General features: G+C 39.4%; 1 protein-coding gene across 3 annotated transcripts; it reads left to right on the top strand.

The window, feature by feature from the left end:
• The first annotated feature begins 1,922 nt into the window (after positions 1-1,922).
• On the top strand, positions 1,923-26,103 carry LOC121942698 (bromodomain-containing protein 4-like). 3 transcript variants are annotated; one of them, XM_042485980.2, is made up of 22 exons: positions 1,923-2,059; positions 5,787-5,940; positions 9,315-9,555; positions 9,651-9,743; positions 11,369-11,506; positions 11,653-11,782; positions 12,213-12,586; positions 12,687-13,058; positions 14,153-14,281; positions 15,112-15,333; positions 15,510-15,733; positions 16,527-16,627; positions 16,709-16,966; positions 18,030-18,125; positions 18,263-18,661; positions 19,493-20,095; positions 21,069-21,169; positions 21,394-21,514; positions 22,266-22,399; positions 22,516-22,697; positions 23,722-23,965; positions 24,057-26,103. In XM_042485980.2, exons 3-22 carry the CDS (start codon positions 9,427-9,429, stop codon positions 24,123-24,125), a joined length of 4,119 nt encoding a protein of 1,372 aa, XP_042341914.1. In that variant the 5' UTR covers positions 1,923-2,059; positions 5,787-5,940; positions 9,315-9,426; the 3' UTR covers positions 24,126-26,103. The 3 variants fall into 3 exon arrangements, with proteins under 3 accessions (XP_042341914.1, XP_042341913.1, XP_087930326.1); XM_042485979.2 differs by having other exon boundaries at positions 18,027-18,125; XM_088074200.1 differs by lacking the exon at positions 1,923-2,059 and adding an exon at positions 2,579-2,652 and having other exon boundaries at positions 18,027-18,125.
• The last annotated feature ends 222 nt before the right edge of the window (positions 26,104-26,325 follow it).

Below are 26,325 nucleotides of genomic sequence, written 5' to 3'. Positions count from 1 at the left end.
TCACTGCTTTATTGCTGTTTTTTAATGCCATTTGCTTGATTGAAGTCAGTGTAAGAGTTCAAACTGTAGTTAGACTGGCCACCAACCTGACACCATCAGTGTCAAAAGTTCAAAGCTTTGTTCAGTTAAATGATAAACACTACCTCAGTATAATAATAACTTTATTCATACAGCACTTTTAAAAAAAGTTTGCAAAGCAGAGATGAATAATCAGAAGGTGACAACAAAAGGTCAAACATAAGCGAGAAAAAATTATGGTAGAGTTAATAAAAAAGGTACAAGAGGTCAAAGAATGTTTAATTGAAGATGCCATTATACATAAAAACAAATCTAGACCAAAACAAATATAACAACAAAATAAAAAGGTAATAAAAAATTTTTAAAAAATAAAGATTACATTACATAAAAACAAGTCAATAAAAATGAGTTTTAAGAAGTGATTTGTGAGATGTTGCTGTGATAAAAAAATAACCTCAGGCACAATGTTTACCACATTTCTGCTTGCAGTTGGCAGTGACAGCATTTACATCCACAGAAGGTTTCTGGTGCGATGTTACTTTACATTAATACAGGTGTTTATTAAATATCTATTCATGACAGCTTTTTTGATTTTTGCACCATTCTTGACCACAAGATGGCATACCAAATCCATCTGGTCCAGTCATATCAACACCAACAAATATTGTTTTCTCAATAATGTTCCATGGCATTACTGACTGCTGCCTCATAAATATCTCACTTATCAGTATGGTAAAGAAAATTTCCATTAAACGTGTACGCTACACTAAATCTTTCATCATATATATATATTTAAGCACTGGTGAAGGACTTCTGTTTGTGTTTTTTTTGGCTTTGGAGAGGGACACGCAAATTTTAAATGGTTGTATTTTTTTTTAAATTGCCAAAATTAACACCGGTTATGACAGCAATAAACTGTCAAACTGAAACTATCATTGATTTTCATTATGTAAGTCAAACAGTTTCTCAAAAAATAGTGATATTTTATCAAAATCACTTCATTCCATGTCTCCTTAAAATGTTGCCAAAAATAAACTATTTGTTCTATTTAACCAGCATGCATGACAATAGGGGAATTACTGGAATTACTTTAAGGATTCAATACTTTAAATTTCTTGATGCACTTATGTTAATTTTCTCCCTATTTCATCTGTAATGTGATGCTCCTCAGATTGTACATCATTTTATTAAACAAAGAATTTGAATTTGAACTTTATTTATTTTGTATATGTTAAAAAATAGAATGAAATATAATAAGGATATAACATAGTTGTACACAAACATACACACATATCCCAAAAGGCGTGGGAGGAAGTAAAAACTTGTGAAATCCTACCCCTTCTCCATTAGTTACTGAAAATAAAATTATTTGCTTCCATCTCATACAAAAAAAAATTACACAATATTCTATATGCAACATATTTACATTGTTATTTAGAAAAAAAAATTGCAGAAGATAGAGAAAAAAAGAAAATAATAATAAGTAGTACTTCAAACCAGTGCAACACATACCATAATCCATGTTCATCCAACACCGAGTGACCACATATCTACAAAAAATCATATCTTTATACATTTTTAAAAATTGTTTCATGTTTGAGCATTGCTTTAACTCTGTTTTTAATCTATTCCATCATTTAACACCACAAATTTTAGTGAATTAGTGAAAAGAACAGAAAAAAATTCATGGCTGTGCAGCATATGCACTCAATGACCTTACCACACTTTTGTGACGAATCGGAATGAAAACATCCATATTGAGTGAATTTACGCGCTTTTTTTACTTTAGATTTCTTTATTTAAGCAAAATGGATCAAAGACATAATTAGTCTGAGGCGCACCAACCTGTTTATGACTGAAATCATTACGAAGTATTGCATGATGTTGCCCCGGGGAAAGGGGGCGGAGCTGCGGGTGACATTTCAGCTGACAAACTTTCGGCCTGCCCCCGTGCGTCTGACGTCATCTACGTCGAAAGGGACTGTTTGTTCTGGATTTGGGGCGAGGAAGGTCTGCGAGCGCTGACAACCGACTGAAGAAGGTAAAAATAGCATTTTATGCCTCTCTGTGGATGACATTGCTATACCAAACGAAAGCATACAACCCCGGTGATCCGGTGAAAGCTTTACAACGGGCATCGGGGGCGTTTTTCGCGCGCTGTCAGTGTGCGCTTCGGCAAGCGGAGCATGAGCTGTCTCCGCAGGCCTTGCACCGGTTCGGGCACACGAGATAGATCATTTTTTGTGTTTTAAATTAGCGCGATTTGGTGTTATTGTGCATGTTCAGTGTTGTGTCTTCCTTCTCGCAATACTCGCGTTAAGGTCGTTTCGGTGGCATTGGACACTCCGTGCTGTCAGTGTGCACGTTAGCTGCAGGTCGGTCTCATGCTAACCTGTTAGCTGCTAGGCTGTTTGTTTGTAGCCCCGTAGGCCGTATTCGTGACATAAGTTACGTCCTCTCGGCAGCGTAGTTTACGCGCGATGGCGCAGGAGCTCACGAGAAGTGCGACGTACGTCATTTCGAGAATATCAATCCCGTCCAAGTTGTATTCTTAAAGGCCGTTTACGTGCGGAGCTGTCAGCTGCTCACAGTGGACATGGCGATGTACTGTCACGGAAGGTTAGCAAGGCGAAGGTACAGAGCAAAGTTGTTTTTGGATTAAATTGTGTTTTTGGGCTCACTATTAGAAATAAACAGCATTATTCGTGACACTTAGCTTCGTTAGCTTATTTGCTTTCCTCAGCTAACGCTACCGGCAGTTTAAAAAAAGAACTGCTACGTGATACGAAATAGTAGCAAAATGGCTGATAAATTTTGTAGAATAATGAATTCACGTGTCAATGTACGTTTATTCTTTTTACTGACTAGGCGTTTGGTATTTTATTAAAATTAACTGCGACACGGCTACATTATTTGAACGCATTTGCATCGTGTCGGGACAGGGTAGACACTCAGGACACGGTTGGATTTCTTTTACAGCCTCAAGGCTAAACCATTAGCCACAATCTACCAGTCAGTTAGAAGAATTATATTTTTATGTTTTAATGATAAGTTAGACTGACACCTCAGTGTAATTTCCTTTCATTTCTTCATTTCAATTTTGGACGTAGTGTACCAAGAAATTTGTCCCCACAGTCCATTTAAAATGCACATTTTAGGTTGGTGTTGTCACAACACTGAAATTAGGGACGCACGACATTTGATTTTTGAGATATCTGATATGCTGATACATAAGGACTCATTTGGCCTATAATGGATATCCACTTTTTGCCACCTAATTGTAGTTACCAGGTCTCTTCTGCAGTGGAACTAACATAAATGTATCCATACTCTTATCATGATGGCCCAGCAGCTGATAGAGAAATACAATACAGTGCTTTTAAATGTAAGTAATATTCAATTATGGTGCAAAACTTAGGGTTGATGTTTTGCATATGTTCACTTTGTTACTTTTTAAAAAATCTGTCCAAAAATCTGTCCATACAGATGATGTGCCTTTATTATTGATTCCTAAATGAAATTTGTAACACTGATACTATACCTTGGACAGTATCTTTTTTATATCATCCTCAAAGGGATAATTTGACATTAAGGGCATACACCTTAAAAACGCATTAAAAGATGAACATAACAAGACTTTAACACAACAACCACAAAACTGATTTTGCTTTAAAAGATAAATATTACAAGGCTATAAGAGGAGAACAACGACTTTTTTTTCTTGGTTAGGAGCAGTAAACAGAGGATTGACTGTAGTAAAGACTAACAATACTATCAAACACTCTATTTTGTATTCTTGCAGTAGAAATTAATGTCTGGAAGCTTATGACAACAAGAAGTTAGTTATTTGGTTTGTCATTGTTTTGGTTTCATTTAAGAAAGAGACAAATCTCTAGTATGATGCAGCTGAAAAGCTTTTTAACAGCTTGTAATATAGACCTGTTGCAGGAGATGGGTATTAATCGTACAGTATTTACAACCATTGTATATACAAGGGTCTCAAAATTTTCTAACTTGTTAATGGCTTTTCAAGGACCTATAATAAAAAAGAAAAAAAATTGCCCCACTTCCCCAGCATTGGTCAAATGTATCAGATATGAACTCTTTTGAAACGTAATTACAACTTGTTGACATACTTGAAGGGAGAGATGGAAAGCGGGGCAAAAATAAAGAAACATACCTGATGGTGAACAAAACATCACACACTGACGCATATTGGAGCTACATTATGTGAACAGCTACAAAAAATAAATCTGCCGCTATTTTATTTTACAATCCAGGGAAGATGACTAACAATTAAATTTCACACAACAAAATTCCATGACATTTCCAAACTTTTAAATGATTTTTACTAATCCCAAGACTTTTCCAGGCCTTTTTCCAGCTTTTCCATGACCGTCGGAACCCTGTATATATGTATTTAACATACACACATATATGTTTTGTTAATTAGTCTTCTAGCATGAAGATGTAGGTCTTTGAGGGTAGAAATTTAGCAGTCATTAAGGGAGGAAAATGTCAGCTCATGACAAGACTGAAGGTGAGCTATTGTATTTGTTAGTGCATAGACAGATTGTCCCTCAGAGACATTCCAAAAAATGACCCTTGAGCCCAATGACAAACACTATCAGACGGCTTTCGGATCTGCAAAGGTTCAAGGTCAGAATTCAGTTTATTCATCTATAAACCTTGGAAATTGCAGAACTCGCGTCATTGTCGGCCAGCTTTTTCTTAAAGTCACTGAAATATAAATCCACACATGACATCAAACAGCAAAGAATCCCTGACATGAATATTTGGGAACAGAAGCTGTTAAAGAGCCGCTGGAATTCTAAGAATAATGTTCTTCTTACAAACCGCTCATTCCTCTGATTCCCGAGGGAATGAAGAAAAGAACATACCAATACATTCCATATGCACGGTCCATGCGCATGGTCCATGCTGTGCGCATGTTTTTCCCTAACTTGGGGTAACAAAGCAATGGAAGATTGTATGCAGAGTCAAAATGCACATTCATAAGAGTCTCTTGTTTGCAGAACAGATGGATAATTTTGCCGCAGGGGTGTAGAAAGATCAGACAGAAAGAAGGTGAAGGGTTATGGCCCCTCATTAACCCTTTGAAACCTGAACAGATTGGCTTGATTTATTTCAAAAACTTGAGAACAAGGCAATGAGCAGCGACAAAAGAAATTAGTAAAAAGTACAAAAAAAATTACACTAAAATTAAAAAAAAAAAAAAAGAAGTGCCAAAAAAATTCTAATGTTGTAATATAATTTTAAATACATATAAATATAGTTTTCCTTATGCTTTTTCTCCCTTTTCCATATATTTTTAAAAATGGTTTTCTATATCTAGTAATTTGTGGAACATGTCTTACAAAGTTGCTCAATGCCTTTTCCCCCCATGTCTTTTTTTTTTTTTAATTCCACCAATGTTCTCAGGGTTCAACGATTAAAATACTCATACAAGGCATTTGACAGCAGCACTAGAAAAATGATGTTTCTCCAGGTCTCAGAGGGTTAAGTGACAAATTTTATGTATGATTTGTATTATGTTTAATGCATAAGGACAACAGTACAGACAGGGCTGGTCCGAGATTAGTTTGTGTTATTCCTTTTGTATGGAAATTCCATTTGTTCTTTGTTTATATTATGGGCTCTGATCACAGCTGCTTTAAACACAGCTTGGCGAAATGTTTACCTGGTAGTGTATTACGAGTTTGCTTGAACTCAGGTGCCCCTCTTTCCTTTTTATATCTCCCTCTCAGGCGTGACACTCGGCCCTCTATCTGTGTGTTGTGGTTTCCTTGCCCCCACAGCATCGCTCACAAACCTCCAGTGTTACCCCAGGAAACTGTCGCCTCATCAGCTGAGATATGATCACACAGTTGGATTAGACAGCAGCTGCATAGCAACAAACATGTGAGTCTCCAGAAAATAATTTGTCTTTTTGATATTGAGATGTGTCAGAATTAACCGTTTGGTGTATTAAGGCGTTAATAATGGATATGTTTTGCTCACCAATGGCAAATTTTGGTCTTTTTACACTTTTAAGCTTCAGTTTCCGAATTAAGATCTTGTCATCATCATTGTTATTATCATCAGTATCCCCTTGTATTTGCTTACACCATATAAAGTAAATAGAATCTGCCAGTGTCTTGTTTGAAAAAAAAAAATCCTGTGAAAATTACTGGAAGGAAATACACATAGCAAGACAAACCATTTTTAATACACATATACCATTAGACTTCAGAGTCATATATTTAGGCTATATCTCCCCTGAAGTAAAAGGTAAAGGCAAATACTTAATAGGTATCCTACTGGCAGCAGGGAAAAAGGCGCTAACCAGAAGATGGATGATGCATGTTGCATTTTGGTCCTCAAATAAATTAAAACCTAAATTAAAAAAAAAAAAAAAGAAAGAAAAAAACTCTGCAGCTGAGGCACGGAGGAGATACTTGGCACAGCTCACAGCAAGTTAATGTGCTGCAGTTTCTGACTTGTTTAATATCTAGTGTTGGCTTAAAATGTTGTAGCACTTTTACAATTTGTCATTAGGGCCGTTAGCTTATTTACTGTATTACATGAATGCTGCTGTCACACTGAATGTCCTGCTGAGCCCCCATTTGAACTTTAAAACTTTATATGGAAAACAGAACGATCCTCGAATGTTCATATTGAACTGCCAAATCCGATTCAATTGGCATAATTCTGAGTCAGGTTCAGCCCTGTTGAAAACGGAGCCAAAAAGGGAAGCATAAATTCAGCTTTCTCTCAAAACACTTGAATTACAATTTGCTCAAAGTTGATTGTGGGTTTCTTGCCCAATGATGCCAAAATAAAACTGCCTACCCAAGTTTTAACTGGAAATTGTAACATTCTGCTGTAGTACTATTCAGTAGACCGACCTTAGTGCTGCATGATAGAACTGACCGTTTTTTTTTTTTTGTAAATAAATCAAATGTTTATTCCAGCACACTAATTGCATGTTAATGTGTACTTAATGAGTGAAGCATCTACTCTCCAATTACCAGGATACGTACAGTTTTTCACTGCAGTAGTGCCTGCAGCCCAGACTGTCTTTCGTGGGTTTTTTTTCTATCAAAGAGACTGAAATTCCAAACATGGATTGAATTGCCGATGCCAGATGGACTGCACCTAGTAAAAAATACTGCTTCTTACTTTTCGTGGAATATGTTCAGCTGCTTTCTAGTAAAAGTGTTACAGCTATTTCATAACTAATGTCCCATTTCAGATGTTTATCATGCAGCTGTTACTGTTGGATGATTGTCTAAAACACAGCTCAAAACCTCATTCCATATTTTTATTATAAATGACAATATGAGTGTTGAATATGTTATAAACTTGACTTGATTATACCTCATGCTATCCAGCATCTTTTTTGAATTATTGAGCTGTTGGCTCATTTGAATATTATTTGGATGGTAGACGTTATTGATAATTGATGTGGCAACTCAGTTACAAATACTGTATGTACAAATTAACAATATCCTAATAGAGTCAGAAATCATATCTTCTAGAAATTCCATGCTAACATTGTAGGATGTTAATGATTTATAGTGATTTATCATGTTAATGATTTATATGCAACATTGGCATTGTATAATCACCTGCACTGTTATTTCTTTTAGCTGCTTCGCACTATCTGTGCAACTTAAGTCAAATGAAATTCAGCATTACATATTGTAAACCAGTGTTATTAGAGTGTTTTGCTATTTTAAAGCTTTATACTGTAACTTATGTCCTATAACTTCAATAAATCCTTGGTATGACTGGTGGAAGTGTAAAAATCTGTGATGTTTCCATTTTTATTTACACTTCTACCTGATGAAGCTAAAAGGCTGCAGATGAACAGCCTTTATTTGATCCTAAGCTATGATCCAGTATTTATTCCAAGCATTAGACATGAATTTAACCGGTTGCAGTTGGTCTAGAATGAATCTACTTGTTATTGCATGTAAACAGAGACAATAAACTGCAACAATGGAGAGAACATCAGGTACATTAAGACAAATTTGATAGCTGTCAAAGCAGCTACAATTCCAAAGGTGAGATGGTGTGTATTTTTGTTGGGGGAAAAAGTTGACCTTGCCAAGGTTTTTCTCTCACACATACTGATACCAATAAAGCAGAAGTCTTAAAGCAATATGCAACTTTGTGGACTGATAGTGAGACAGAACTTGAAGAAAACTGCTTGATACTGGGTTGATGTGGAAGTTGGTTGATTTCAGGTTTGGGGTAGGGGTGGGTGATATATCCAATATACTCAAGGTGTTTTGGCTTATTCTTTGTGCGATATATTCGTTATGACAATATTGTGAACAACGAGTACAAATTGTCGTTTTTATCAGCTATCAGTATTTTCGGTTCTCTCTCTCTCTTCTGTGACTCTCCGCGTCTCTCTCTCACTCACACACACACACACACAAAGCAGGGCTTTTGCAGAGCTCCAGAATGTGGCTGTTTAGTCATTTTTTTGACCATGGAGCACCACTATGATTTGTAAATACTATTAATAAATGAACTGGAGAGCTATTAGTTTGTTTCCAGCTTGCAGTGAATTAATTGTCAAGTTTAACAGTGCTGCGGTAACAGTCTAACTAAATGAGTGGTAGTGGCGGTAGTGTGAGCAGGTGAGGCATGTATTCGTATTTTCAGAACTCCAATCATATTTTGCAACCAGAGCACCAGTGCAACATGGAAATTTTGCAATGCATGAATTGGAGAGCTGCTTGTTTGTTGCCTGCTCAGAGTGAATCGTGGTCATCATGGTTAAAGGCCGTGGTATCTGTTTAACTTGCTGCTAACGCTAAAAATTCAACGGTTCACTGGAAGCTTTAAGTCCACAGCAAAAACATCGACACTTCCTGCCTGAGACGCGCCTGGTCCTTCAAAATAAAAACACATGGGTCCGGCTCTGATTATTTTATTCTTATGATACTTTACTACTTTATTTAACTTTTTTACTACCTTATAACTACATTTTATTAAATGTTATTATAACAGTAGTGCATTCAACTTTATTACATGACAATTAGTTTAAATTACATTTAAAAATGTCGAGATATATGTCGTGTATGGCAATATAGCCTTAAAATATTATATATATTATTTTAAAGGCATATCGCCCAGCCCTAATGTGAGGTGTGATAATGAGACTGATTGTAATTTGCATTTTGGGGAAGTTGAATCAGAGGTGGCGTCACTAGCAAGCACAGTAATGGAAACAGTAGTGAAAGTGGTGATGATGATGCTTTCATTAATTGTCCCTCCAGAGCGTCGAGTGAGGAGTGTAATGGCCTGAGGGGGGTCCCTCCGGTCCCACCTGCCCCTGCCAGGTCCTATCCACTCAAACTGTTTGCTCAGTCACTGCAACCCACCGCTGCGATGGGAGACGGACTGGAGGCTGGCAGCAGCCAGAACCCTCCCTCTGCCCCACCGCCTCTCGCCTTCAACCCTCCACCCCCTGAAACATGGAACCCCTCCAGACCCAAACGACAGACCAACCAGCTACAGGTACGGATATTTCTGTTTGTGTGTTACTACATGTGTAAACTTTGTTAAATGTTTGGACTTTAGTTTGATTTTTGTATGATTCTGCTCTTTTTCAGTTCCTGCTTAAAGAGGTGTTGAAGACTTTGTGGAAACACCACTTTGCATGGCCCTTCCAAGCTCCTGTAGATGCGATCAAACTCAATTTACCTGTGAGTTTTATGTGTTCATTTTTCTGTTATCAAAGTCCAAACACTTTGATGTCATCAAAATAGCAATATTGTTTTTTTTTTTTTTAAATTGAATTCTAGAAAATGCTGCAGTTTTCCATATGTGCTTGCTCATGTCTAGTTTTCCGCTTGCTGACAGTTTTTTGGAGCTCCCTGACAAAAGCCCCAAATTGGAAGCAAAATAGCGTTGGCTTGGTACTCTCAAATCAGCACTCAAGTACTTTGTGTGAACTGTTTGCGAGCTGCATCCCAGATATCTAACAGGCTAAATATCTGGAACTCTGAAGGACCTGCCGACGAGCTAATGCCAAGGAGAGCACAAATCTGGGGAGGGGTCGTCTGTGACACGAAGAGCTTTATTCTGACTTGTGTGCTGCGTCTGCAACATGGACTAAAGTTGTTGTTCAGACCAAATAAACAGACTATAAACAGTAAAGATGTATGGCAACCGACTATTTTGTGAACATGTGTGCCAACAACAACAAAGAAATCTGTCTTTCATATTGTATATCCCAATCACCAGACAGGACGCTCTGTTGTGTGAACAATAAAGTGATCTAATGGCTTAAAAAATAGTAGTAAAGTAGTAGAAGTACTCTTAACAGGGATTTAGTGCACTAGTAAGTATTTACGGCCCATTTTCATCACAATAAAAAAACATTTAACCAGATTATAAGTCGGGCGTGAATAAGCAAAAAATGGAAAAAAATGTTCACGATTTTATAGGGGTGCATGATATTGGATTTTTTTTTCCAAATTTCTGATATTCTGATATATAACAACTCATTTGGCTGAAACCCAATATCGTTACATTCGCTTTTTTCCCCACCTAATTTAAGTGATTATTAAGTCTCTTCTGTAGTGGAATTAACATCATATTATGCATGCTCTTGTTGTGAGGGCCCACCAGCAGATGGAGAAATAAAATGCAATGCTTTTCAATGTATGTAATAATTATTTATTGTGCAAAATAAGAAAAATACATCAATTTATGGTTAATGTTTTGCACATGTCCACTTTATGAGTTAAGAAAATAAAGAAAAGAAGATATTGCTTTGTCATATCAGCAGACATCATGGCTGATTCAGGTACTTAATTTATAATTTTAAAGCCAATATCTGCTGATACTGATGACGTGCCGATATTATTGTGTCTGTATATTTTATAAAATCAACTACAAAAACACCAAAGGGCTCTGAGATAGATGATACTGTGACGCTGGAAACCTGAAAATCAATAACGTTTGAGCTTATCGATACTGCTTTCAAGTCCTGTGGTCCTATAATTTAAGACTCAGATCGTTAAGTAGTCTCGATAATGGCATAGATATCAGTAAAAATTAATGATCCCCATCCCTAGTCTTGGCTGCAGACAGTTCCTTTATTATTGACTTAGATGTTTTTATGGGATTTGTTGATAGCAAGAAAATGTGCTCTACAGGTGACAAATGACACAGGTGATATCAGTTGTGCATTTTGAATCTTTGAATGAGCGTTTTTAGAAAGGCAATCGAAGTCTGTATCTTTGCTTTCTCTCATTTTTCACCCACATAACTCCAGACAACATCACAATTTAATACTCTCTGCCTGCTCTCCTTTTCCCTGAAGGACTACTACAAGATCATCAAGAACCCGATGGACATGGGCACGATAAAAAAACGTCTGGAGAACAACTACTACTGGAATGCCCAGGAGTGTATCCAAGACTTCAACACGATGTTCACAAACTGCTACATCTACAACAAGGTCAGCCACTGGCCACACGAGTTCTGTTTACATGTGACTTACCTGAACTTGAAGTTCAGGTGATGAAGGAAAATACTTTTTTCAAGGAAAGCATCTGCTCAGAGAGCGTATTCCTTCTAAAAATGTCTCTGTGTTTGTGTGTTTAGCCTGGGGATGATATTGTTCTAATGGCAGAGGCTTTGGAAAAGGTCTTTCTCCACAAGATCACAGAGATGCCGCAGGAGGAGAACGAGATTGCTGTGGTCACCAAGGGACGTCGCGGCAGACGGGAGCCAGGTATGAGTTAAGGAAGTAACACGCTTTAAAATACTGTGATACAGCTTTTGTTGCCTCTTCCCGTCAATAGCAAAGGTGTTCTGACAGGTAGTGATTGTGTTTGTGACTAGTAAATGATACTAACTTAACCAGCCAGGCCTGTATGTGCAGATCTTATGTTGTCTGAACTGGTTTTCCCTCATCATCAGCTGCACCTACCATGGAACATGTTTTGTTGAATCACATCTTGATTGTTTCAGGCTTATTTACCATTAAATATTTCATAATCCAGTAAACCGGTTTAAACATAAGGCCTGGATAAGAATGTCTAGTGTTTTCATGCCCCTGTGCTGGTGACAGCTGTCTTTAAGATTTGCTTCAGTCATGCAAAAGTCATGAAAATTTACCTGTAAAAATGTTTTTGAACTCTGGTTTATTTTCTTGCCTCCAGGTCTGGTCATCAAGTCAGATTCAGGCCAAGACTCATCGTCCCCCTCCACCACCCCACACACACGGGGCTTCTCGTCCCCTGCAACCACCCCACAGACCCGTGCTACACCCACCTCTCAAGGCCCTCCTGTCCTGTCCCTGGCCCAGCCTGTGGCTATGCCCCTGGTGCACCCTCTGTCCCAGCCTATGGTCCAGCCTCAGCCCCCGCGTGTGCCTCCCACACCTGCCTCCCATGCACCCCACCTGGGACCTCCATTCCCTCTTTCAACACCTGATGTCCTAGCCCAGGGCATGACCTCTGTTCCCCCTCCAGCGCAGACACACCAAGGTCTCCATCCCGCTCCGATGCTGCAGAGCTCCCCCGCCCTCATCAAGGTATCAAGAAGTCAACAGCTGTTAGTAGTAAAACAAAAAAAAAAAAAATTCCCAAGCTGATTTGTCACTTTCTAACCTCTGATCTCTGATGTTCCAACAGCAACGGAAGAGCCAGAAGAGGAAAGCAGACACCACCACACCCACAGCCAACGACCAGCTCAGTGAATCATCTCCCGTCTCTGCTGAGACCCGGCCGCGGCGAGAGAGCAGTCGCCCTTCTAAGACACCTAAAAAAGAGACGTCGCAGCCGGACTCTCAGCATCACCTGGGGGGCGGTTTGGAGACCGGAGGGACGGTTATGCAGAAGCGGCAGGAGCAGTTGCGTTTTTGTGCACGCCTCGTCAGAGAGATGCTGTCCAAGAAACATGTAGCATACGCTTGGCCTTTCTATAAGCCCGTTGACGTAAAAGCTCTCGGCCTCCACGACTACCATGACATCATCAAGCACCCCATGGATCTCAGCACCATCAAGGTGATTTTATTAGAATTGATTTAACCTGTAACGGACCATGTGTGTCTGTCAGTATAATGCAGGTTTTGATACAGTTGCCAAAGTTCTGTTTTTGATACGTGTAAATTATAAAGAATGAGGAATATCAAGAGTTTGATTAACCCTTAGATATTACACACACTCGTACCACTGTATATATTTTACATTAATGTTATTTTCTACTATCATCGAGTGAATTTTTTTGACCAACATTAGCCCTAATCATTTATATCAAATATTTATTCATTTTGTAAACTTTTAACCCTTTAAGTACCAGCTTTTTGTCATGATGCCACTATGATTTTTGATGCAAGAAAACCCCCAGCAAAAATGTATTATTTTCAATATACTACATGCATAGTGGACTTTTTTTTATTATCACAGCCTGGGATATGTCAGTGATTTGCAACAATATTGATTGTGACAGTGCATCTCATGGAAAAAGCATGTATTTTCTCTATATGCCAAATATAGTAAAATGAAGTATCAGGTGGAAAATAGTAAAAAATTACAAATTCCAAGGCAAAAACCCAGAATGGCAATAATACAATGCATGTTTTTATGCTTTGACGGCTGTGGGATCAGGAATTGCAGTTTGAATTGGTTTCAGTAGTGCATTTTTTGCAGTAAACGGTATAAATGTAACAATTCTTTTACACAGAGTAATTTAGAATTATTGTAAGAACTGAGCTGGAAATTCCCAGATTAAAAAAAATACACACTCTTGCTGACATTTATGCTGAACACAGCATGAACACAGCCAAAATTTATCAAAAAATTAAGAATGAAAAGAGTGTAAAATGCGCCTAACAGTCCCTATGTTTTTTTATTTACTAGGATTTCTTTTACCTCAAAGGCAGTCTCGTAGGGGTGCATGGTAAAACAATGCATTCATGTAATTTTGTAAATTTTTTGGTCCTTGTCAGTTTTTTATAATTGGTATTATAGATGCAGTTTGGTTGGCCCAAAGAAAATATTCAGGATTAGATAATCTTCATTTTCACAGCATGGCACATGACATTTTGAGAATTTGGATGGGTTCTTTAAATAGTGGTGCATTTCTTCTTCTCCTGCAGAAAAAGCTGGACAACAGAACGTACAGAGACGCTCAAGAATTTGCTGCAGACGTTCGGTTGATGTTCTCTAACTGTTACAAGTACAATCCCCCAGACCATGACGTGGTCAACATGGCACGCAAATTACAGGTAAACAAGTCACACATGTCAAGCAATCCATTATAAATATATACACTACTACCAGGGCCATATTAACCTACTCAGGGGACCCAGGGCAAAAATGAACTGTGGGCCCCTTGACCCTCCTATTTCTCCCACTCAGTGTGCATTGTTTATGTATTACTTTCTTGATGCATCCTTTCAACTAACAAATAATTGACTATTAATCTCGATGACGATTTCGGCTTTCCGCAAATACAAAAACATGACTAACTATAATATTGACATTTAAGATGGCATATTTATTTTTACTTAGCCAATATTTTGGGTCCATTTTTTAATGTATTTTGCTTGTAGTAGATGCACTTAATTCAGGTGATGAAGAGCTTTTATCTTTATAGTTTATTTATATGTTGCCTCTGGGAAATGCACTGTGAATAAGGACGGGTCTTATTTTTATGCAATTTTTTGCAGGAATGTAGCACAACATGGAAGTAAATTAATTTGAAAGTCCAATGAAAATATTTTATTTCTAAAACCAATGAATAATTCTGACATCAATATTGATCAAAATAGTCATGATTATTGTTTTAGACATGATCATGCAGTCCCACTTTCAGCACAGTATACAGTATTATGAACTAATAACACCCTTAAAACAGAGTTAAACTGAGTTAATGTAGAATTTAACTTAGTTCCCCTCTTAGACAGGAGTTTAAAATAAAGTTTAGGTGTCCATATATTGTGAGTGGTTGGGATCTGATAAAGCCTAGTTTGTTATTCCCATGTTAAACGAATACCTATTGGTTTGTGCTTCATGTAGAGTTTACAGTTTCTCCTTTTGTCCTCTATCCTAACAGGACGTTTTTGAGATGCGCTTTGCAAAAATGCCTGATGAGCCAGAGGAGCCTGCCCCTGTTCCCACCCCGTCAACGGCCCTCCACCCTGCCCCCTCCACTCGACAAGCCCCACCTCCTTCTGCTGTCTCGGAAGACGACAGCTCCAGTTCATCCGAATCGGAGTCCTCGGGAGGAGACTCAGAACACGAACGGCAACATCGGTTGGCTGAGTTACAGGAACAGGTTAGAGGATGGAAAATGAAGGGGGAGGGAGGCTTATGAGACACAACAGGTGGGTGGGCCACGTGGAAACAGCTTTACTGAACGTGGGTGAACACTGAGACACGGAGACGTAAAATGTGCAGGATGCTTTCTTTTCATCTGTTGAGACCACCGCTGTGTGTGTTTGTGTCCTCTAGCTCAAAGCTGTCCACGAACAGCTGGCAGCGCTCTCCCAGCCTCCCGCCAGCAAGCCCAAGAAGAAAGAGAGGGAGAAGAAGGAGAAGAAGAAAGAAAAGCACAAGAAGAAGATGGGTGCAGACGAACCTGCAGAGGCGCCTCCCACTGTGATGCTTCAGACATCTAAGAAAAACAAGAGCAGCAAGGATCCAATCAGCGTAAAGAAGGAAAGGAAAAAAACAGGGTAGGTGTTACAGAGGAAATAAGATAAATTATGATATTGTACAATACTGTGCAGAAGTCTTAGTCCACCGTGGATTTGTTGTTTTAGCAAAGTTGTAATGAGGATAAATATTAAAGCAATATCACACGAGAGGGAGTGCTGTTGTACTGTATATCATCATGGCTGTGACGAATGCCGAAGATATTCACAGCCATGATGATATACAGTACAACAGTACTCCCTTTCCTGTGATATTGCTTTTATACAACAGTTCAACAAGTAGAATTTATTAGTTAACAGTAATTAACGACAAAAGATTATGATGTGTTTGTTTATTTATTTATTTTTTTTTTTTTTTGAGCTCCGCCAAAACAAATAGTTCCACAACTGCTTGAACTGTTGCCAAGCAACACATAAACATAATCCTGCATATGAGTTTTGGGCATGTCTTAAATGCAACTTGGTGTAAATACACCACAAGATTAGCATTGTGAATCTCATATTGTCTGTTCAAGACATACTAAGTGAAAAGGGAAGTCACACTAAATACTTTAACCTGTTTAAGTTTTTTTTTTTTTTTTCCAGAAATAATTGTGTTTACATATTTCTTATCCATATTTCCTGTACGTTCTGGTTTTATTGTGATAAAGAGACTACTGAGAAATAAATATGTATTATTATTATTATGTATTATTATTGTTATTATTATTATAATACCCTTGCTAAAATAACAAAGCTTAAGGTGGCCTAAGACTGTTGCACCGCACTCTAAATGTGTTTACTGGTATGTAATGTAATTATTTATCAATCACAGAAAGAAAGAAGGAGTCAAAAACAGTCGTCCAGTTATGCCCCCTCAGCCTGTACCAACTCCTCTCGTCCCCTCGGCTTCTCTTGAAGCGGAAGATGAAATGGGTAAGTATTAGACCGATATGTTAAGCATGATTTTTTTTTTGACTGGCACAGTATCAACCTGCTGTCATGTTTTCTCCCCAGATGTGTTTGGGAGCGTGTCCGCAGACAGGTGCAAGCCGATGTCGTACGAGGAGAAGCGCCAGCTGAGCCTGGACATCAACAAGCTGCCCGGTGACAAACTGGGTCGCGTCGTGCACATAATCCAAACGCGCGAGCCGTCGCTGAAGAACTCCAACCCGGACGAGATCGAGATTGACTTCGAGACGCTGAAGCCCTCCACGCTGAGGGAGCTGGAGAAATATGTCTCCAGCTGCCTCAAGAAAAAGAAAAAGCCGTCAGGTAGGCTGTTTTTACAAACACTCAACACTTCCTTTAAAATTGTCATGAGACTTTTGTGATTCTAGTAATCCTCAACGGATTCAAAGCACATGAAGGTGTTGTTCTGCCACCCAAAACAAACACAGGCGATGTAACTATTTGGCAGTGAAACATCTTCACAACTACTTACTGTGAGAAGACTTGTTAATCCTGTTTTGCAGCTTTGACTTTGCGTGTCAGTTAAAATGTCAAAACAAAAAACTCACATCACCTAAAAGGTTTTTTGATGAAAGTAACAATGACGATATTCAGGGCTGCGAGATCAGTCAATATTATCTTTTTTTTAATATATATTTTTGGCTTTCAGTGTCTCACATTTTGATTTCTGTTGTCCAAATGAGTAATTCAAAACAAACAAAATGTATCATGTGTTTGATTACATTGTATATAATGTAGCGTGTGTTTGCTATATGGTGATTTACAGTATGTTGATAATTGAAAAATGCTAAAGGAATAGTGAATGTTTTTTTTGCCTTCTCATGGAGAGTAAGAGGAGAAGATTGATGTTACTGTCATATATGTATGTTGAAGATGAGAGAGGCAGGTCCTTAAAAAGTCCTTAAAAAGTCTTAAATTCAATGTAGGAATATTAGGCCTTAGAAAATCATTAAATAGTGTTGAATTTCTGACATCTCAGTTACCAAAAAACATTTCATCTAATTTCATTTATCCATATTTCAGTTTGTTTTATACAGGATATATATACAGCATACATATATATACAGCTAAAGATCTAAAACAGGGAACGAACTAGCGTAGCACTGTTGAGTAAAAAGCTACCCGGCTGCTGGCTGTAACACGATATTTGACTATTATCAGTCTCGTGTTAACTCTCCACCAGTGAGCGTATAATTAAGTCTTGTTTTAATATTGTTATTTTGATTTCATACATGTATTAGCCCTATAACTTCTGCAAAGAGACTTTTTTCCAGTGTTTTTCCTGCATATTTGCTAACGTTTTGTGTTTAAACAAGTGAGCTGTCAGTCAGTTTCTGAACGTTATGGATGTGCTTTGTTGCAGCAGAGAAGTCTCTGGAAATGACAAATGTGACAAAGATGAAGACAGGATCCTCATCTTCGGGCAGCAGTGACTCCTCTGACAGTGAAGACTCTGAGAATGGTAATGTACACACACACACACACACACACACACACACACACACACACACACACACACACACACAACATTGTCTGCATTATACTGTAAATTTGCAATATATATATCCTACATTTAATTCATGTCCCTTTGTCCACCAGGGCTGGTTCCCAAGCAGCAGAGGAAGATCTCAACTAACAAAGACACCAAGAGGCTGCACCACCTGTCCCACGGTAGCGGAGCGGGCCCAGTCGCTCCTCAGCCTCAGCCTCAGCCTCAGCCCCAGACTCAGCCTCAAGTGGTCCAGTCTAAACCGCCGTTTGTCCCCCCTCCCCCTGTCCAGCCTCTGGACTCCTCACAGCTGATGAGCTCCGGATTTGATCCTCTGGCTCAATTCATGAACCCTCACCTGACGCAGTCGAACACAGAGCCCAACCCAACCATTACTACTGCTGGTGCCCCCCTCGTGACTGGCCTCCTCAATGCAAACACACCCACCGGCCAGACGCCCACTGAGACGCACCCTTTCCTAAACCAACATCCCATCATACCTTCGCCAGGTATGTGCACTTCAGTAACACTTTGCACAGCTTGTGTCTTTGTTGTTAATAATTTCCTTATGAATTAATCTGTTGACTACTTTCCTGCTTGATGCATTTTGTTTAGTCTGTAAAATGACAGAAAATGATTTTTAAAAAAAATCCAAATTGCGTTCAGACACCTTGTGTTGGCCAACAGTCCTCTGATACCAAGTGATAATAAAAATTTATCATATACATTTTTTTAATTTTAACAGATAAAAGTAGCAAATCATCACATTTTAGAAGCTAGAAGTTTGATAAATCAGTCATAGTCCAGAAGTCATGGCATTTTGAGAGTATCCAGCATCAGTATTGTGACATGTTATACGTTAGGATTTTGATTTGATCGTTGAAGAGTGGGTTTGTCGAAACAGTCATAACATTCATTTTTTAGGGACATAATCAAAAAGGTTAAAATTATGATTATCATAATTGTTGTAAAATAATTCTCAGTCACTTTCAGTTAATTCATGTACTTATTCTTTCAGCAAAAATGTTTGTGATTTTTATAATGAATAAATCTTTATTTCAAACATGTAAAAACAAAACGCACAAGCCTTACAGGTAGTGCAATGAACAAAAACAAGAAGTCCACACTGATTTATTCCTACCCGTATGTTTACATTCACATTCTACAGAAACGACTTTCCAAATTTTACAACCTGCTACGATATGGACAACTATCCCAGTTATACAATATAAACCGCTATTCCAATTTTATAAACAACTCAATTCAATAAACATGCTCTCCCGACATTTATGTATTATCCCTGCCGTTGACTGTTGCCTGTCATCTTGTCTTGTTTGCAGCGATCCACAATGCTCTTCCCCAGCAACCATCAAGACCTAGCAACCGAGCAGCTGCACTTCCTCCAAAGCCCGCTCAGCCTCCCCCGTCCTCCCTCCCCTCTCTGCCTCCCGCCTCCTCACCCCAGCTGCAGCCCACGCTTCCACTCACTCTCCCCCAGCCCGTCCCTCGCCCCCGCGTCCCTTCGCCCCCATCGCACGGCATCCTGGGGACCCTCTCGGCACAACCTCCCCAAGCCCTGCTGGAGGACGACGAAGAGCCGACGCCCACCAGTTCTGAAACCCCGCCCCTCAGTCAGGTTCACACCTTCTTGCAGTCGCTCCAGGCTCGGCCCACCGCGCCGACGCAGCCGCTGCACACGCATTCGCCTGCGCAGGGCGCCTCTCAGCTGATGCCATCGATGCACACGCAAGCTGTGACCACACCCACCCCCGCCCCCACACAGAGACACAGCTCAGGCCACGCACACATGCGCCAGCCGTTCCCTCATACGCATACGTCAGCGTCACAGCAGCAGAAGGGGGTTGCCCTGCAGCAGAAGGTACAACAGATGCAACATCAACAACAGCCATCGCCACGCAGCAAAGCTGAGCCTTTCTCAACAGGTAAGATATCCATAAAGCTGGTATACACTGTGCGATGCTGAGCTGTGCCAGACAAAAGATAACCAATGTGACAGAAATGTGGTGATATTTTTGGTCATGGCTCTAAAACGGTGAGAGAGGTGCAAGAATGGCCATTGTCATGGTTGTGTGACCAATGACAGCCTTGGATAAAATTCTGAAAAATCACTGTCAGAAATTTGGGATGACCGTTGCACTGTGTAACTGTTACGAGCTACGTCTACTAACCAACCAACAAAAATGCAGGATGACTCTGCTAAATGTTACTAGATGCTAATAACTTACTTTCAGTTCTTGATGCAGAATTTGTGTGCCAAGTTGGCCTCTTTTCCTCAGCCACGACCGTGTCCACATTCTCCTCCTCCGCTTCCTCAGACTCTTTTGAGACACATAAATGCCACTATAGCAAGGGCTCGAACACCAGTTAAAGGAAAGCCAAGTTTAATAGATTGTGTCGTACCTGTCTCTGGCCATGTTGTGGAGCAAGTTAGCTTCCTTTCAAAGGACAACTACAACCTGCAAAATGATGAACCTGGGCAAACTGTTCTCATAAAAGAAATCAGCAAAAGGTACAAGAAAATTAGCAAAAATAAAACAAAAGGAAAAAAAAACCCAAAATGCTAACTAAACAAAAAAAAAAGGAAAATGTCTATTTAAAAATTGCAATTAAATATAGTTCTCTGAAATTGTATTGTCAGCATTTTTAAGTGGCTCGTTATCTTTTTCCTTTGCTTTTGAAATAAATCAATTTTCTCAGAGTTCAGAGGATTAAAAACTTGTGAAAGACATCTGAGTGCAGCACAAGAAAACTGTCTTCTGTCCAGGTTCAGAGGGTTAAATATCGAAGCACTGCAAGATACTCTGCAGTTGCAGTTGGTACCTTAAAATACAAGCACCATGCTTAGATAGAATATATAGAATTAAATGGAGGAATATCTTTTTCGTTTTTTCCCAGGTTGCCTGCGTGAGAGTGCTTCTCCCCTGATGATGCATTCTCCTCAGATGCCTCAGTTCCATACGATGGGACAGCACTCACCCTCACAGACCAAGAAACATGTAAGTGAGCCACATTTATCTTTATGCTTTGTGTGTGTGTGTGTTAACTCTATGTGCTAAAAAAAACAAAATCTGCTGTGTCTCATTTGAATCAGTGTGTATTTTGATCCAGTTACAGGTTGGAGAAAAAACAGTTTGAATGCAGAGAACATCCCATAACGTGTTTTTCTTTTGTTTTTGATTCTTGATAATAGACTGTGAATGTGCTCTGTGTCTGCCTGTAGGAGCAGAGGTCCAACCTGGTGGCGGTCAAAGAAGAGAAGCCTTCCCAGTCGCCAGTCCTGCCCCCCTCGCCCTTTAGCCCTGCTATGCGTCAAGACACACACAAACACGACAACAAACATAGTAAGAAAAATAAATGTGTTTCACTAATTCTTAATCAAAGTGTCAGAATCTTAAATAGCAGAATATCAGTTCCTTTTATGTGTTAATTGTTATAATAATTAATGCTTCTGACCCCCTGTCCAATTATTAATCACATTTCTTATACATGGAAAAAGTATAGAAAAGTATGGAATCTAATTAAACTAATTTCCAGGTCTGGATAAGTATGGGAAAAAAGAAAAGAGAGTATGGAAAGAGACTAAAACACTAAATTCAGAGTTTCTAAAAATAAATTGATCATACAAGCAGAGTAGTTTTGGTGCCGTTTTGTAGCAGGCAGCCAGAACAGCCAAAATGTTGTACCACTGTATGACAGTGTGTAGGCCAGGGCAAGCTTGATGCGGTTTAAAGCAAAGTGAGAAGTATGGCGTGCAATTGAACGCACACTCCTACGCAGAGCTGCCTTCACGTCTGGACAACCGCGGCCAAAAGAGTTTGAAAGAAAACGCCAGTATCAGCAGCATCAGTTAGTGTACTTCCGCATTGAGCAGAGATGATGGACAGCAGAAAGATTCCAACTTTTTTGCCACAAGAGGTAAATGCAATATGTCCAAGGGCTGGATGATATTAAATATGGTCTTAAAAGTCCAACAAAAAGTCTGGAAAGTTTAGTCTGGAAAAGCATGAAATTTTGAAATGGAAAAATATGTAGGAACCCTGACTTAAGGTACACACTGTATGTGTAGTTAATCCGTATTTATGTCTGTGTCAGGGTTAGACGTGAAGCCATTGGATGGTTCTCGTCCCGGTTCTCGCCTCCCAGACTCCCCAGCTCCACCTTGCTCCCAGCAAGACAACAAAATCAAACAAGAGCCCAAAACTCCCATCGCTCCCAAGAAGACACAGGTGCGTCTGAGAGTCTACAGGTGTATTACAACGACTTCTGGCTTGTCTGTTTTCTCTCCTGCACTCAGTCCGTCATTCTCTGACCACTTCTCCTTGTCTTTTTACCTTATGTGCAGTTAAAGAACATGGGTTCCTGGGCCAGCCTGGCTCAGAGGTCCCAGTCCACGCCGGCCTCATCCGTGCGCTCCTCCAGCGACAGCTTCGAACAGTTCAAACGGGCCGCCAGAGAGAAGGAGGAGAGAGAGAGGCAGCTGAAAGCACAGGCTGAACAGGCCAGGAGAGAGCAGGAGAAGCTACGGTAGGAGGGACGACAGTGGAGGAGTGTGTCACTGCTCACCAGCAAGAGTCACTGTCTTAGACGATGACATTGAGGGACCTTTATAAAAACTGATGAGAAGCTTAAGAATCATACCAGATGTATTATTATCATTATTATTACTACTATTATTAGAATGTTATTATTTTTATTATTAGCACTGTTATCATTGTTATTTTTATTATCTTTTAAACACTAAATAATTCACGTAAATCATTTAGGGCATAAAATAACTTTAACAAAAAAATTTGGATTATAAATTGAACCCCAAAGATAAGGGTGCTTTGATTGATCGTTATCGACTAGTATAATCTATAGTTGGAATGCTGATCAGAAGAGCCGATCAGCCGATCAGCTGATACTGTGTTTACATTTAGCTGTTCGTCATGTATTACCGCAACATCACGTGACCTAACGTGACATCTTCATGCGCATGAGCTCATTTCTCCAGGATTTGAGTTGTTTTTGTCTCTGTGACTGGAAATGCACGGCTGATTCAGGTGATCTGTGTTCTTCTTGTTATCAGCCATCACTTGTTTTTATAAGCTATGTTAGAGTCACAGTATTTGTTTTTTTTGTTATCCAGGGTTTGTATACGTATTCAACTAATTAGTCATTTACTGTGGCCACAGCAGACATGGGATGTTGGGAGGGTTAGCAGTATTTTTGTTAGTGTTTTCTCTTTCTCTTTTTCTTTAATGCAGACACTCTGCTATAACCTATAGTTGATGCATTACTCTGTACTGTCTGCAAGAACTGAATTAAAATTGGGAGAAAAATAATCCACCCCCATGTGCATGAGCGATTTTAACAGCATGTGCGGGTATAGGAAGCATTTTTTTTAACCTAATTTAACATCTCCAAATATGTATAAATATGTATATTAAAACCTTCTTGTGTCAACAAAGGAGCTAAATATCTTTTAGCAGCACAAAATAAAACTTCAGATTCACAGGAGGTCAGCTGCAGCCAGCCGTCTGACTTTGTTCTTTCCTTTTTTATTTAGAAGCCGTGACGACGACGACACCATGGAGCAGGCTCGCCGAGCGCAAGATGATGCCCGCCGTCGCCAGGAGCAGCAGTCACCACTTGCCCCCACACCTCCGGCTTCCACCCCGCCCACCCACTCACCACAGGCCCCACCTGCACAGCCACAGGCCCCGCCCACGCCCTCCTCTGCAACACAGAACACTCTCGACCAGAGGGAGATGGCACGCCGCCGTGAGCAGGAGAGGCGCAGGAGAGAGGCGGTACGAAGAAAACTGTGGAAAATAAAACACTCATTCTTGATTTTTTTTTTAAGAGCTGTCTCAAATACTTGTTCTTTCGTGTGTTCTGCAGATGGCCGACACCATCGACATCAACTTCCAGAGCGACCTGATGGCCATTTTTGAGGAGAATCTGTTCTGAAAGGGAAAAAGCCGATGAAAGGAGTGAGAGAAGGACCTATAGACACACACACATATAAATAACATCAATACACACATGCATATAAACCACGATGCTCTGATACACACAGTCGCTGCTCACACACTCACACACTCACTCACACACTCACTCACTCACAGACTTGATAGTAACTGTCCCTTTCTCTCAGTAGTTGAAACAGCTGGCTTGTGTCATGTGAATGAGAGGGGGGAAGTGAAATTGAAATAAGCAGCCCTGTTTTCCTCCAACCTCAGATACGTTTTGGTGTCTGGCTTGGTGTTTACGGTTGCTGGCTCTGGGTTTCCCAGAGGGCGACAGGTGGAAAAACGGACAGAGAAATAATCAATTATGGTTCCCTCAGGTGGGAAAAAAGTCAGAAAGAAATGGAGGGGACAGAACTTTTACATTAAAAAAAAAAATAATGGCGCCGAAGAGGATTTAACTTAAGAAATTGCGTGGAAAATTTATAAAAACCTTATTCTCTAGTGTCTGAGAGAAGAGAAGAAGGTTTAAAAGGAACGGGTGAACAAATTACAAATGGACAGATCACTTTTTGTTTTTTCCTCTCTCCTAATATCGTTTTTTTTTTTTTTATTTTAAGTTGGATTTTAACTTGGAGGGGCGGGCGGGTGTGGTCTAGTTTGTCAGGTCCAACGGTCATCTTGGGTTGTTTCCTCAGGACACAGTGGGAATGCAACACCCCGGCCACATTCACACACTTCTATAAGACATCTTTCCTCCCTTTACCTCCATCTGTTTTTCTCTCTTCAGTCACTAAGCGGAGAGGTGGAGGCTTCGGTCTGATGAACATCTGGGGGGTCGATGAGGAAGGAAGTGATGGCATTTTAAAAGTTTCAGAGTGTGTCCTTTGCCTTAGCGCTCTGGCCTGTAAACTAACAATCATACCCTTACAAATTATACATATTATATATATAAATAGATACATGAATATATATTATATACGACGAAACGTCAATGAAAAAGATCATGAGAGGAATTTGGATTTTGGGGAGCAAAGCTCGTCTCTGTGTTCATCTCTGAGCTCTGGTTTTGATTTTGTAGAATTTACTGTAAAGAAGAAAAAAAAAACTTTTTTATGATTCTATTGAGAGGATTGTTTTCGTCTGTCTTATTCTCTCTCATACCTTTTCTGTTTTACTTATTTTTTTCTCGACTCTATGCCAAAACCAATCTATTGAGTGCTGAAAGTTCATTCACATTTTTTTTACATGTAAAATGCATCTTCTTTTCACTTTATATTAAAGGCTATGTTTTTATTGCTATTTAATTTTCCTTTATCCCCTTTTTAAATCCAATGTTATGCAGCGGTTTGCTCTGTAATAGTTTGAAGAAGCGGTTCCAAAATCATCGTACATCAAAACTTTACTAGGCCCCATCACTCTGCAGCTGCACTTAACTCTGTCATTACTTACATCTTCTCTTTTTGTATTATTTCCATTCATCATGTACATGTTTTTAGTCTTTCTTAGCCATCTCGTCCACCACTATTTCCGTCACAGCGTCTTCGGTCTGTATAATAGGTTCTTGTTTGTCTTTCCGTCTTTTAGTTTTTATTTTTTAAAATGTTTTCATCGTCCATTAACTGTTTTCGGGATGTCGTGTGCCATTGTGTTTTTCTGAAAACGGGAGGGTTTTCCCGGTTTCTGTAGGTTGGCCCAGAGATCTGTGAGTGTTTTCGATTCTATAATCGCTTTTTTTTTTTTAAATGTTTCATTCATTTCTTTTCCCTTTTCATATTTGATTGTTTTGAGTTTATTTTGTTCTCTTTTCCCTTTGCTATTTTTCCTCTTGATTTCCTCTTATTTTACCCAGAACAACCTGTCGGAATGTTTGTTGAGTGAGGCATTGAGGTCAATAGATTCATCTTGTTCAGATTATGGAGTACAACATCTTTTTTTAAGAAAAGTATTAAAATAATATTTAAAAAAATGTTTAAAAATCTTGTATTTGTGCTTTTGTCTTTTGCACTGTGAGAGTATATTTCTGCAGCTCTGCTGCAATTAGTCAGGAGGGCCAAAGGGGGGCGGTACATAGAAAGAAGTACAGTTTGAGCTCCCATTCACAGCTGTGCACTCAACATACTCGATATAGCCAAAAGTATATGGACACCCCTGTCCACAGACTACATTTCACAATTTTGGTGTGAAATGTTACAGTGTCC

Source organism: Plectropomus leopardus, chromosome 3, assembly GCF_026936395.1.
Source record: "Plectropomus leopardus strain MGB_pleo_1.0 chromosome 3, ASM2693639v1, whole genome shotgun sequence".
Lineage (NCBI taxonomy): Eukaryota > Metazoa > Chordata > Actinopteri > Perciformes > Serranidae > Plectropomus > Plectropomus leopardus.
This window is presented reverse-complemented; position numbering and strand designations above follow the sequence as displayed.